General features: G+C 52.3%; 1 protein-coding gene across 2 annotated transcripts in view; it reads right to left on the reverse strand.

Moving 5' to 3' along the window:
- Positions 1-13053, reverse strand: part of HIRA (histone cell cycle regulator) — an 86114-nt gene extending 73061 nt beyond the window's left edge. For both annotated transcript variants that reach the window (XM_078154451.1, XM_020996404.2), the window contains exon 1: positions 12916-13053. In XM_078154451.1, coding sequence (XP_078010577.1) covers positions 12916-12952 — 37 coding nt within the window. In that variant the 5' untranslated portion in view covers positions 12953-13053. The remainder of the gene's footprint in view (positions 1-12915) is intronic.
- Positions 13054-13611: the final 558 nt, after the last annotated feature.

The following is a 13611-nucleotide window of genomic DNA, read 5'->3' on the forward strand; positions in this document are numbered from 1 at the left end:
CTGGGGGGGGTAAGGTGTGTCAAAGAGTGTCCATCTTGGAGCAAGAAGTTCCTGGAGTGGAAGCCAAGCAGAGGCTCATGGGAAACGAGGAGCGCGCTGCCAAGTTTGGAGTCCTCCAGAAAGGCCGTCGGCCGTGGGAGGAGCTTACGGCCCAGCCCTCCGATGAGGGGGGGGCTCCTGCAGGAGGGTGGCAAGGAGCTGCTGAGCAGCAAAGCAGAATCAATCTTCACGCTAATGAGGTCTCTGGCGATGAGCCGCCCAGAGCAGGGCGAATGACTACATGAGTGACTCTGGGTGAAAAGGCTGCTCGGTGACTGAGCTGGAATTAAAAGGCAGGTGCTCTAAGCCCCGGCGCAGGGCTCTTCCCGTCACACCTTCCTAACACAGGGGCATTCCGGAGGTTTCCCCACTTTCCTCCTTGCAAAAGAAATTAACTAATGCTCTACGAGCACAATTGGCAAGCAGCCCTGAATAGAAACAGAGTGATAATTCATTACCTTGTCAGGGCCTGGGAAAGGAGGCAGGCCAGCCAGGTGAGGAGAGGGAAGGACACAGATGGCCAGCCCAAGTGTGGCACTGGTGTCCGTAAAATACTAAAAATTCCACCGAGAAGGCATCGCGAATCACAAGGAGATGAAGTGGGCACAGACTATGGTCAGGAAAGGGAGCAGCCACATCGATGGCATCAAAGATCCGGGGAGACACACAGAAGTAAAACTAAGACAGGATTTGAGGGACTATCTCTCAGGGTTGAATCACTGCCTCTTCTGCCCTTTAAATCCCGTCTCCAGGCAGTCCATCACCACCCACAGCCACCACCAGCTCTCTGGAGCCTCCCCCCTGGGCCTAAAACAATAACACTCAAGTCTCCCCCATCATTAAAAGCAAAGCCACCTTTATGTCAGCCCACCAGCCCCTCAAGTTACCCTCCAGCTCTCCTTCAAAGAATCCTCTCCACCCACCACCCTCCTTCCTTCTCCCCACTCACTCCACGCCCAGGAGCCAGACCCCTCCATGGAGCACAATGTGAGGCTAACTCCAGTTGCTTTTCTTTCTTTCGGTGTGATTTCATTGGAATAGAAAATGCCTAGGAAGGAAATTCCCCCTCTACCAACGCAGGCTGACAAGTGCTTGGGCTGACTGAGTAAGGCTTGCCTCCAGGGCTTCTGCCCTCTCAGGTTAACACTCGTGCTAGATGCCTTCCTCTTTTCATCCCTTTTCACACCTCCTTCTACTCAGCTCCTTCACAGCTTCTGGCTCTGCCAGCTCCCGGCCATCATGCTCCACGCCCTCAGCTTCCATGGGACTTCTGCCTCCCGCTTCTTACTTGTGAGTCTTCAATCTCCTCTGCTGCATCTCTCGCCTTTTAGTGGGGGTGTCCCCAGAGACTTTGTCCGGGGCTCTCTCCTTTTCTCTCCGCATTCTTTCCCTTGCTGATCTCATCTGCTCACAGGGATTCAATTTTCATTTTCATCCAGATTTACATCTATCAGGAACACCAAACCCCATGTGCCTTCTGCCCACTGAACATCTCAAGCTGAATGCCTGGTCAACATTTTCAGCCAGAAGGGAACTCATCTTTTCTCCTAAATGTACCCTTCCTAGCCAAAATTCCCCATTTCTATTGAGGGCATCACCTTCCTTCCTATTCAAGATGCAAAACCTTGGAGTCACCCTTGACCTTCCACCTCCCACACACCTGGAACTGTGAAGTCGTGTAAAATTCTACAGCCACCATACCTAACCCATGTGATCCTCTTCTCTCCCCACACCTCAATGCTACCCTAGTTCAGACTTTCATTACTTCTTGCCTAGACTATTCCAAGAGGCTCCTAACCCGTCTCCCTGCTTGGCTGCCACCAAGTAAATGCTTAATAAATGCTTGCTGCACCCCCTTTGGCCCAGTGATAACACTACTAGGTCCATACTCCAAAGTAAAACGGAAGAACGAAGAAAAAGATCCACATGGACTAAAATGTTTATAGTAGCTCCTTCTGTTGTAGTGAAGACGTGGAAAGTGAGGAAGCACCCATCAGGTGGGGAATGGCTGAACAAGCTGTGGTATATGAATGTGATGGAACGATGCCGTGCTGCAAAGCACGATGCAGACGATTTCAGAGAAACCTGGGAAAACATGCATGAACTGATGCAAAGAACCAAGAGAATAATTTATACAATAACAATGATATTGTAAAGACAAACAAATCGGAAAGACTTAGGAACTCTGATCAACCAATGACCGACCACATTTCGAAGGACTCATGACAAAGCACGCTATCCACCTCCAGACAGGGAGCTGGCGCAGTCAGAAGCAGACTGAAGGATATTCTCCCTCCCCTCCCACCCTCCTTCCTTCTGACATGTCTAATGTAAGAATCTGTTTTATATGACTATACACATTTGTAATGGGATGGGGGTTTTTTGCCTTCTCAATGTGGGGAGGAAGAAGGGAGGAGGCAGAGGATTTGGAACTGAAAATTTAAAAAAAACACAAATTTTAAAAAAGAGAAAAAAATACATGCTTGACGCCTTAACTTGCTTCTAGTCTCTCACCTCTCTCATCCATCCCCTGCCCAGTTGCCAAAATAATCTTCCTAAAGCAGAACTGACCAGGCCACTCCTGCCCTAAAACCCTCAGGGTTTCCCTACTTACTCTGGAACAGAATGTGCCTGGTCAGCCTGGTTTGAAAGCCTTCTACAACCTGGACCCCACCACCTTCCTCACCTTCATGCACATTTTTTCCCATCGTATACCCTAAGCTCCAGCCACAGTGGCTGACTTGTACCCTCCGCTTTAGAATTACTAACGTTTTTCTTGTGCTTAAAGGTTTGCAAAGCACTTGTCACCTCATCTGATCTTCATAACACCCCTGGGAGAAAGGTGCTGTTGATGTCCCCACTTAACAAATGAGGAAACTGAGGCACAGATGGTCAGTCACACAGGTAGTGTCTGAGAAGGCTTTGCTCTTACATCTTTGGGACTTCACGTCACCAGCTATACACTGCCACCTAGTGGAAGAGTCCAGGACAGCACCCCTTGTTCCATGGCCCCTCCATAAATGACCTTTGATTTACTCCTTGGTGTATCAGTTGTATCCTCCGCAGCTCTCTCACAAGTAAGCTCCTTGAGGACAGGGCTGGTTGTTTTCATCCTTTCGTGTCCAGCACACTGCACAAAGCACGTACTTATCAATAACCAGGGGGTAAGGAAGGGGCATCATTTTGTTTTACACATGTGACTTGTGAGATGATTTCATTGGTGGTAAAGCAGTCTTCACAGAGGAACTTTTTGATGCAAACTCCATAGGCTTTGAGCTGCCGTGGGGGAGCACGGAGAGACCAAGTGAGCTGCTCAGAGTCACACGGCTATATCTTCCAGAGGCCAAGGCCAACACTCCATCTACTGCCCCACCATGCCACACCATCAGATCAGCAACGATGAGCAAAAAAAGGAAAAGAAAAATGCTCCCAAGTCCTTCCGACTTGTGTGACTACACTGTCAGTGGAACTGTGTCTTCACTGGGCCAGCCATTTGAAACTTGCACCCTCAAAGCTACTGAACTACAGAGCTCCTTTTCACTCAATCACACCCATCCTAGGCCAACACCCCAAAAAGATCGACGAGTAAGGAAAAGAGCCCATTTGGACAAAAACATTTACAGGAGCTCCTTTTGTGGTAGCAAAGAACTGGAAACTAAGGGCAGGGGGCCCATCACCTGCAGAACGGTCCATGAAGGTGGGAGAATACAACTGTGCTGAAAGATACAGTGAAGGCGGCGGCTTCAGAGAAGCCTGGGAAGGACTGTTAGGAACTTATGCAGAGGGAAGTGAACAGAACCCGGAGAACAATTTATACAGTAACAACAACACACTGCAAAGACAGACAACTCTGAAAGACAGGAGCATTCTGATGACTGACCAGCCACGAGGCCTCAGGATAAAGCCTGCTTCCCGCCTCCTGACACTGACGATGGCCTCACCCCACAGACTGAGACAGACGTTTCTGGACAGGAGAAACGCAGGGATCTGTTCTGCCTGACTATGCATGTCTGTAACAGGGGTTTGGGGTTGAAAGTTTTTTCCAGTTTGACAGGCAGGGAGAAGAGCTGGGAGGGAAAAAAGATGGGTTTTGCTTGTTGAAAAAAAGAAAAAAAATTCAATTAAAAAAAAGTAAATCATAAAAACAAATGAAGTTTAATTATTTTCAAGAAAATAGCACAAATAACACTCACTTGTGAATAGCAGCACCTGTTTGCTGCTGAAAAATTGGCAAATTAATAGAGATCATCAGATCATCAATTTAGAGGTGGATAAAACCTCAGAGACCGCCACGTCTGACACTCAATTTCTGGATGAGAAACTGAGGCCGAGAGAGGCGCTGTGGTATCTGAGCGTCAAACGGCTGGAGCGTCTACGGTGGAAGCGGAACCTTAGAGCTGACTAGGCCCAGCACTCGATCCATCCCGATTGTGCATTCTCCTGAATAAAGGGCAGCCATCAGGATCCCAGGATTCCTGAGATCAGTTTCACAACCACCATGTTATCACACCATTGTTGCCACCCATAGAGTGCAGAGAAACCTGGTGGTCTGGGGAACCCCAAAATCTCTGAGCCTCAGTTCTGCCATTAGAAACACGGAGATGATAACAGTATGCATCAGCCCCTTCTCTCTCTCTCTCTCTCTCTCTCTCTCTCTCTCTCTCACACACACACACACACACAGAGTTGCTATGAAGACTAAATGAGATTTTAAAGCCTAGGAAAGGCTTTCTCAACCTCCATACTCTTCAAACAGTCCCACTTAAGAGGTCTTTAGTTCAAATTCAATTCAACATTTACCAAGCATCTCTGTGTTAGAAGTGCCTGGGGGTGGAGTGGACAGAACCAGGAGGTCCCGAGTTCAAATCCAGCCTCAGACACTTACTACTAAGGCCTTGGGCATACAACCTGACCTCTCACTACCTCAGTTTCTTCATTCAAATGAGGGCCTAGGGCGTATGACCTCTAATGCTCCTGCCAGCTCTAAATCTATGATTCCATGTGCAAGGAACTAGGTTGGCTCATAAGGATATATGCTCCTCTGAGGGCCACAGAAGACTTCTCTGCATAAAGGGACAGGATGAAAGCTACATCTGAGAAGGGCAGGATGGAGGGAGAAGAGCCCAGAAGGAGGATGGTCAGCTGGAGTAACTCTAACCCAGTTGCTAGTGATACCGAGAAGGTGCAGAATGTGCCCTACATACGTGAATAGATTTCTTTTGGACACGGCCGATGCAGAAATTTGTTTTGCTCGACTGTTTATCTCTCATGCTGAATTAGGAGAGGAAGAGAAGACAGATGTTTGCTGAATGAAAAAAAAAATAGAATTTTAAAAAATAAAGGAGTTAGACTAAATGGACTCTAACATCAGAATGTCAAAACTAAGGGTTTTCTAAATTTTTTTTACAAGACCCTATAGGCAAAAACCGAAGTTCTGCTGCCCATTCATGACAGCTCAGTCTGGGCTTCTTTTAACAATCAATAAACAAGAGAAGGGATTGGCGACACTCAGAATCACGAGCAGTCACGTGGTGGTTCAGGGTCTATTGCTATCACTCTTGCTTCTGGTATTTCCGAATGTAATTTAAACCAAAATGTATCGATCAAAATAAAACCCATCAATTCTCAGCAGATTAACTCCCTCCACACCGCCGTCTCGAAGCTCTAGGCTGATTTCACCTGTGGCTTGTTTTCGCCGCTGGGAACGGGTAAACTGGCCAATCGAGACGGGCGCAGCGGGCTGGACCGCGTGCTGAGCTATGCTTCTGTTTGCTCTTTGGTTCCCAAGGCTTATCTGAATGCTCTGACCAGGTGGGCTAGGAACTGCCAAAGAAGCCCAAATGAAGCCACTGCAATCACGCCAGCAGGAAGAAAGGGTCAGAGATGGGACAATCGCCAACCGGCCACAACTAAGCCATCCCTACTGGCGGCAGAGGCGGCGGCTCTGAACGAGCAGTGGTCCGTCTCTCCGCGCTCCTTCCAGATTTCCATCTTCTCATAAAATGAAACTATCTTTTTGCCCTCCTCCGGAATTCTAAGTTTTAAGAACTCTGGAATCGATTGTGTGACTTGGGAGACAGTGGCACAGGACCGCCGCGCATGGCGTGCCCACATCAGAGAAGGGGCTGTGCTCTGCGAGCAAAGCATTCTGAAATAGCTCAGAAGCATGAGATGTGCAAAGTTAGAGAATCCACCCCAAAGGTTCACATGAGCTATCTGCGCCCAACTTGTGGTAGAACATTCTGAGCTCCTACTTGTCTGATCAGACACAGTCCGACACACTGGACCTCGGTTCTAGCACAGTGATGTCATTTTGGTCCTCTTCTCAAACCCAGGACAACCAACCAAGTCTACTTTTTAGAAATACTCCACGGGGCAGCTAGGTGGCGCAGTGGATAGAGCACCGGCCCTGGAGTCAGGAGGACCTGAGCTCAAATCTGGCCTCAGACACACTTAGCTGTGTGACCCTGGGCAAGTCACCTAACCCTGTGGCCTAGCAAAAAAAAAAGAAAGAAATACTCCAATCCATTAGACTCATTCAAGACCTTTACCCAGTATGGGAAGGGAACTAAGCCAGAAAAAAACAGCACACATTAGCAGAGATTACACTCAAATCTCAGTGATCTAAATGTGAATGTCTGCGTCCAGACTGTCCTGAGCCCTGTTACAGGACCTGTTTCTGACCTATTGAGATACTTGGGAACTTTACAAATCCTACATCGAGTATCTTTAAGCATCTCTCTCTGTGTAAGGCACCATGGAGATGACACCAGTCTTGCCCTCAAGGAGACCAACACAAGAAAAATCTAATAAGAATAAAAGGTTTAGGAAAAAGTCCTGTTCACCTCTTGAACAGGAGGAGGAGAGTGAGCCAGCATTGCCTTCAGGAAACTGCAGAGCTCCTCTAATAACGCCAACCCATGAAAGCAGAAGGCCCTTTTTGTAATACCAACCTTCTGCTGGCCGTGGGATACAACAGCATCCAGAAAACTGGAAATGAATTTCTCATGCAGAGGGTAATGGCAAAGCTGGTGGCAACTCAGAACGAATGAGGAAATCTGGAGACGAGGATTGGCAGATATCATCAAAGAACCGTATGACAGGGAGAAAAGGGCCAGCTCCTTGGAGAGTGCAAAAGGACACCTGGTGGACAGCCCTGATGCTCCCCAGGCACCCTCGAGACGCCAGGGAAATGGGAGGAAGTGTTCCAGCATGCTGGGTACATGGTGGTGGGCACGGATCTGAGTATCTGGAGGGAATTTCCACATCAATGAGATCCCAGATCCTTTGAGTATTTGAGTACGAGAAAACCAAGACGACATTATTTAGTGGAAAACGACTGTTCCTGAGAGCAGCCAAGATGGCAGAGCAGCCAGAAGCAGTGCAGCCCAGCTCTCCCCCTCACCTCATCCCCAACGACCTAGAAAACATGCCAGACCAACCCTGACCTGGAGATCCAAGGAAAAAGCAGAGTGAGCCATTTTTCCAGGCCAGCCTGGGAGCGCTCTGGGGCTGAGCATTCCAGCCCCAGGACTGACTGAGGACCTGCCTGCAGCCAAGCACCAGAGACTGGCACAGAGGGCCGGACTCTGTTTGAGGAGTAGGAGCAGGGGCCAAGTGGCAGCTCTGTCGCTCACCACCCAGTGCAGGGCCACGGATTCAGTGGGGGCCGAGAGAGAATCTGCACCTGCGGGTGCTGGTCACTGGTCCTGGCCTGTGGGTGGAGCAAGACACGAGTAACGGAAGCAACAGAATGGGGTCCAACTCCCAGCCTCGTCTAAAGCCTGCAGCAGAAAAACCACGGCAAGAAGCCCAGACCAAAGAGGAGTCTAAAGTTCTACGGGTCTGAACCTGCGGTGCTTTCCAACTGACGGCCGTCTACTGGAGCTCAAACCGAGGAAAGTCCACAGCTATGTCGCTCAGACCCAAAGCCAGACCAGGAATTTATGGAGGTCAAACCAGAAGGGAAACGTTCAGACTTGGTCCTGGGGTACAAAGAAAGCTGGCAGGTCCCCAGTCTGAGCTGTCCTTGAGAATCTGGAATAACACCAGACTCAATACCCTAAGAAACCAGCAGTTCTGTGTCCAAGAAGACACAAACAGGACTTCATGCATGGGCCGTCACTCCCTCCAGAAGTACATATAGAGCCTGGCCCTAACAATGCCAAGTCTGAAGTCACCACACACACACACACACACACACACACACACACACACACACACACCCTTCAACTTTAGCCAAACCAAATTCCGTCTGTACCTCTGCCAGTCATCTTATCTTCTGGTTTTGTAGATGCCTGCTATTTTTCTACCTGCCACCACCAGTGCCCTAGCCTCCTGCCATAGGTCCCTTCCGACTTGAGATCACCTTCACCTCCACCCATTTCCTAAATCCTGGTGATGACTCCCAAAGAGAAGTATACCACCACCTTCTGAGGACACAATCTGTAGTGCCACGCACACCCTTTAAGGGCAGGAATTGTGACCAACACCTGGTTTCCCAGCAGGCCAGGCCTGACAGGCGAGGTTTGGGCACACTGCTTCTGTCAGTGAGTCAAAATTACAGTGGCTAGACTAGGACTTTTTGCAGGATGTTTCAGCAGCATTTTTTTTCAGCAGCATTTTTGTGGCTGCTAAGTTACTCAAGTCAAAAAGGGACTCTGGCAGGAAATTTAACAGCAGTTTTTAAAAGGTGCAGGGATATCTGAGAGAAAGCTTGAATTTAAATTATTTTTAAAAGCCTCCAGGAGAATAAGCTCCTCCTCAGCCTGGCCCGGACTCTAAGATCCTCCACGATCCGTCTTTGTCCTCCCTTTCCAGACTTCTTTCTGTGACTCTTGCAGTCCAAACAAACGGGACCCTGTGCCCACCTTTGGTTCTGCCTTTGTAGCTCGGGCACCCAGCACCTGCACAGCCCTGCACACAGCAAGCATTTAATAAATACCTCTTAGATTGCATCTGCACAGAGTAATGGGCATACTCTATTTACACACATATGCTCAACACCTGTGAGTCCTTAAACACCATCCACACTTTTCTGGCCAGATCACTTCTCTGAGCCGCTGTAAATGCTCTAAATTACTTGGATAGAAATTGAACTACAATGGGAAAATGAACGATGCAGTGGAGTGCAACTCCTTCACCAGACACTCAGGAGGCCTGTAATCGTGGACCGATCACTTAACCTTGGAGCCTCGGTTACCAGAGGCAGTACAGGGCCTGACTCCTAAAGCATCAAGTCACCGTGAAATTCCCTGGAGATGTGTCTGTGACATACTCTGTAAGCGCTGTGGGACACTGAGTATTGTTACCTGTCAGGAGACAAAACAACTAAAAAGCCCAGTCTCCTTACAAACCTGCATAGGCATGGAAGGAAGGAAGGAAGGAAGGAAGGAAGGAAGGAAGGAAGGAAGGAAGGAAGGAAGGAAGGAAGGAAGGAAGGAAGGAAGGAAGGAAGGAAGGAAGGAGGGGGAAAGGAAGGAAAGAGATAGGAGGGAAGAAGGGGGAAGGAAGGAGGGAAGGAAGGAGGTAGGAAGAAAGGGGGGAAAGAAAGAAGGAAGGATTTTTAAAGTGCTTACTATATGACCTGGGAGGTAGGTGCTATTATATGTTCATTTTACAGTTGAGGGAACTGAGGCAGACAGAGGTGAAGTGACCTGCCAGGGTCTGAGGCACTTTGAAGCCAGATCTAACAGCTACAGAGTGCTACAGCATTCTGAAAACAAATCAGTTTCCCTCAAAGTCCCTGGGTTTCACACAGAGTTCGACACACTCCCTTCTCCTAAGCTCCATTCATGAGCCTAGCTACACATAATTACTGAAATGATGGCGGAGTGCCCTATTGCACCCTAACCAGCATTCAGATGGAAGGAGGCCTTTACATTGGGGCTCATGGGCTCACTGGTGCCCAACTGAGATGCTACTTGGGTATAACTGCTAAAGTCACCTCTTCCAAGAAGCCTTCCTGGACCGCATCTACTTGTCCCTAAAGCAGCATGGAGAATCGGTACCAATTCCAATTCTCTTCAAGGATGCCTACGGCAACTCCTCTTCACTTCGGCAAACCATCTTTTTGAAGTGTGTATGAAAAAAACTCAACTCCTAGTGACGCACTACTGGGTAGTGAGCATTTCTGCAATTGGACAGGCCCATTGCTGAGCCCCTCCCCTAAACCTCTGCAGCTTATCATGATGTGCCACAGCCTTCTAAAAGAGGCCATGGGATCACAGACCTGGAGCCAGAAGGGACTGAAGGTATCTTCTGGTCCAACTCTAATTTTACAGATGAGGAAACTGAGACTCACAACCCATGATCACCCAAGCAGGAAGGCCTTTTTATTTACACAGCAGCATAGCTGCTCTCCATAATAAAATATAACATAATGTAATATAATGTAATATAATAAATATAATATAATATAATATAATATAATATAATATAATATAATATAATATAATATAATATAATATAATACGCAGCTGGACAGACAGCCAGCAACACCTATCCTTGGACAGTGAGCCAGGCCCAGAACTGAACCAAAAAAGCCAAGCAGGCCTGCAGGGGCACCCACCTGCCTTGGCTGTTCTTTGTACTGACTCACCCCACCTTCCCCAAGAAACAAAGGCCCACCTTCTTAGCACACTTGTAGTGACCTCTAAAGGAGAGCTGAAGATGGAGGGCTCCCACACACACCCAACGAAGAAAAGCCAACCAAAGAACGTCATCGGAAAGAGGTGCACACAGTGAGCGCCCACACAACGCTAAGTTTACAGGCACATGGAAGGCCCCTAGCAGGCAGACTGGCTCACCTTACAAACTGACTATGAACTGATGGGGGTGGGGCACAGACCGGCCCGGTCCCGCATCTCCGGGCCAGAGCCCAGGCAGGGACAGCGCCAGCCTCCCGAGAGGCCCCAGGGGACACGAAACAACCAAAATGAACGTTTGCTTCCCCAAGACGAGGTCACTACCCTGGGGACAGACACGGTGCCTTTCCCTCCTCTCGAATCCCCTTCAAGTGCCTCGGCGAAGGCTGTGTTCAATAACTGCTCTTTGAATAAATGAAGGAAAACCAGATCACCACTTCCCTTCACACATCCGTCCATTTATCCAGCAAACACTTATTGATCCAGGGCCCAGTGACGGGTGATGTGCTGGCGGGAAATCCCAGGCAGGCCCAACTAAAGTCCAGCAGGTGAGAGAAAGCATGCACACCACGAGCCCAAACAGAACAGACCCAAGCACGGGAGAAGGGCCGTCAGAGAGGTAACACCTGAGGCACTCCGCTTACAACATCCCTGTCAGCAAAGCTACACAGCTTATGGGGGGGGGGGAACCCACCGGAAACAGGGTCAGAGCATCTTGGGGTCCTGTCTCAGCTCTGCCGCTTACTAGTTAGATGACTTTGGTCAAGTCCCTTCCCCCCACGAGCCTCAGTTTCCTCATCGGTTAAATGCTTGGACCACCTCACCTCGAAGGGCCCTGCTCGCTCTAGACCCTCAGACAGCATCCCAGCAGAGAGCACAAGGATTAGTCATTTCACAGATGACAAAGGTGACACTCAGACAGTGAAGACATTTACTCAAGGTCTCAGGGAGACGATCTTAAGGTTCCAGTCTAACCCCGTTGGCTCCCAACCCAATGCCCTTTCTACTAGAACGGGGCCCAAACAAGCCACACTGGTGATGGTTGGGGGGGGGGGAAAGTCAGGACACTTCCCACTGAGCAGTCTGGGAAGCCTCCATGGAAGGGGTGGCAGCCAAGGCTCTGAACCGACCAGGCCACACTGGGTGTGGTGAAATCCAGTCTGTCGCTTTCCTAAGCAATACACACCAGGCTTATTTTCAGGAGCTACAGAAGAACGGACGGACGAATGGGGGGGGGGTCACAGGCAAGAACGATGGACAGCTGCTCAGGTCTTCCTGAAACGTGAGCAGAGGCCAGGCCTCCAGCACGCTGGCCCCCCACAGAGGGGACCCGCGCGAGGCTTTCACCAAGAAGGCCCCAGGAGAAGCAGGCCTGGGTGGCTAGCCAGGGATGCCCCCCAGGACCCAGAGGAATGGCAAAGCCCCTTTCCTTCAGCACCCACACTAAAAACCTGGGCGGCTCCCCGGCACCCTAACCACCCAAAGGAGCCCCAGGGGCCATTTTCTCCCTTCACTCAATTATCCGGGTCGGGCCGGCAGAGCCGAGGTTGCAGCACACAGACACTCCAAGAAACTTCCCGGAAAACGGCGGGGGGTCCTTCCTACCAGCCAGCGAGCAGGCTCAGGAAGCTGGCCGGCCGAGGACGGCCCACCCCGCGGGCGCCCGTCCCCCAGGGGGCGCTCCGGGGCCCCCAGCCTGGCCCCTTGGGGCTGCTGTCCGCGGGGAGCCCGGCCCGGCGCGTCCTTGGGGCACAGGCGACGCTGGCAGAGCGCCCCGGCCAACCCTGGCAGCCGTGGGTCGGGCTTCCCGGGGCACCGTCTGCTCTCTCGGCCGGGCGGCCCAGCCCCCACCGGGGAGAAGGTGCCCAGCGGCTCTGACCGCATGGCAGCCTAACTCGGGGCTGCGCCTCCTCCTCCGGGGGGGGGGTCCGAGGCGCTCTCCACACCCCCCCCCGCCGTGACCCGGGCCAGCGGCCGGGGATGGGCTCCACCGAGTCTTCGCTCCTTCTGAACTTGCGGGGCCGCGTGCGGGGCCGGGCTGCCCTCGGGCTGCGGCGGAGACGAGGTCCAACCGCCCGAGGCCGGCCGGCCTCCGCGCCCGTGCCCCGGGGCTGCAGGGAGCCAGGCAGCCGGCGCCTTTTTCAAACGGCCTAGCTTCCCGCCGCCGGGTCCGGCCGGCTGGGCCCCCCCCCCCGCCTCGCGCGCTGTCACCGCTCGCTCGCTCACTCACCATTGTGGTTGACCCAGGTCGGCTTCAGGAGCTTCATTGTTCGGCCGCCGGGGCCGGGTCCGAGGCCGAGGCCGCCCCCGGGCTGCCTGCCTGCCGAGGCGGGGCCGGGCCGGGCGGGCGCTCAGCGCCCCGGGGCCATGGAGCCCGCGGGGGCGAGACCGGGCCCGCCCAGGCCGCCGCCGCCGCCGCCGCCGAGGCCGAGGCCGCCTCCGAGCGCGAGCAGCCGCCGAGGCCGAGGCCGCCTCCTTCCCGCCGCCGACGCTGAGGCCGCCTCGCGCGCGCCCGCCGCCGCCGCCTCCGCCCTCAGCAGCAGCCGCCGCCGCCGCAGCAGCCGCCGCCGCCGCGGCCGCGCGCCATACCGCCCGCGCCCCCGCGCCGTGCCCGTGCCCGCGCCCGCGCTCCCGCCGCCGCCGCCTCGGGCCGCATCCCCCGGCGTCCGCCCGCCCGCCGCCGCGGCGCCCCGGCAACGCCGGAAGTCCCGGCCACCCGCGCACCTGCCAAAGCGCCCCGCCGGGAAACCGCGCGCCCGGCCCAGCGTTCCACCCCCCCACCCCGGCCGACCCTAAGCGCCCTCCCGCCTCGTTCCAAGTTCAAAGCGCTCCCCCTTGGCATTCCGTATTCTCAGTGCCCCCCCCACATGGTATGTTCCAAACCCCCTCCTCTGGCATTCTAAGCACTCCCCCTTGGCATTATGTG

This window comes from Phascolarctos cinereus, unplaced genomic scaffold (genome assembly GCF_003287225.1).
Source record: "Phascolarctos cinereus isolate Bilbo 61053 unplaced genomic scaffold, phaCin_HiC Scaffold_4;HRSCAF=312, whole genome shotgun sequence".
NCBI classification, from domain to species: Eukaryota; Metazoa; Chordata; class Mammalia; order Diprotodontia; family Phascolarctidae; genus Phascolarctos; species Phascolarctos cinereus.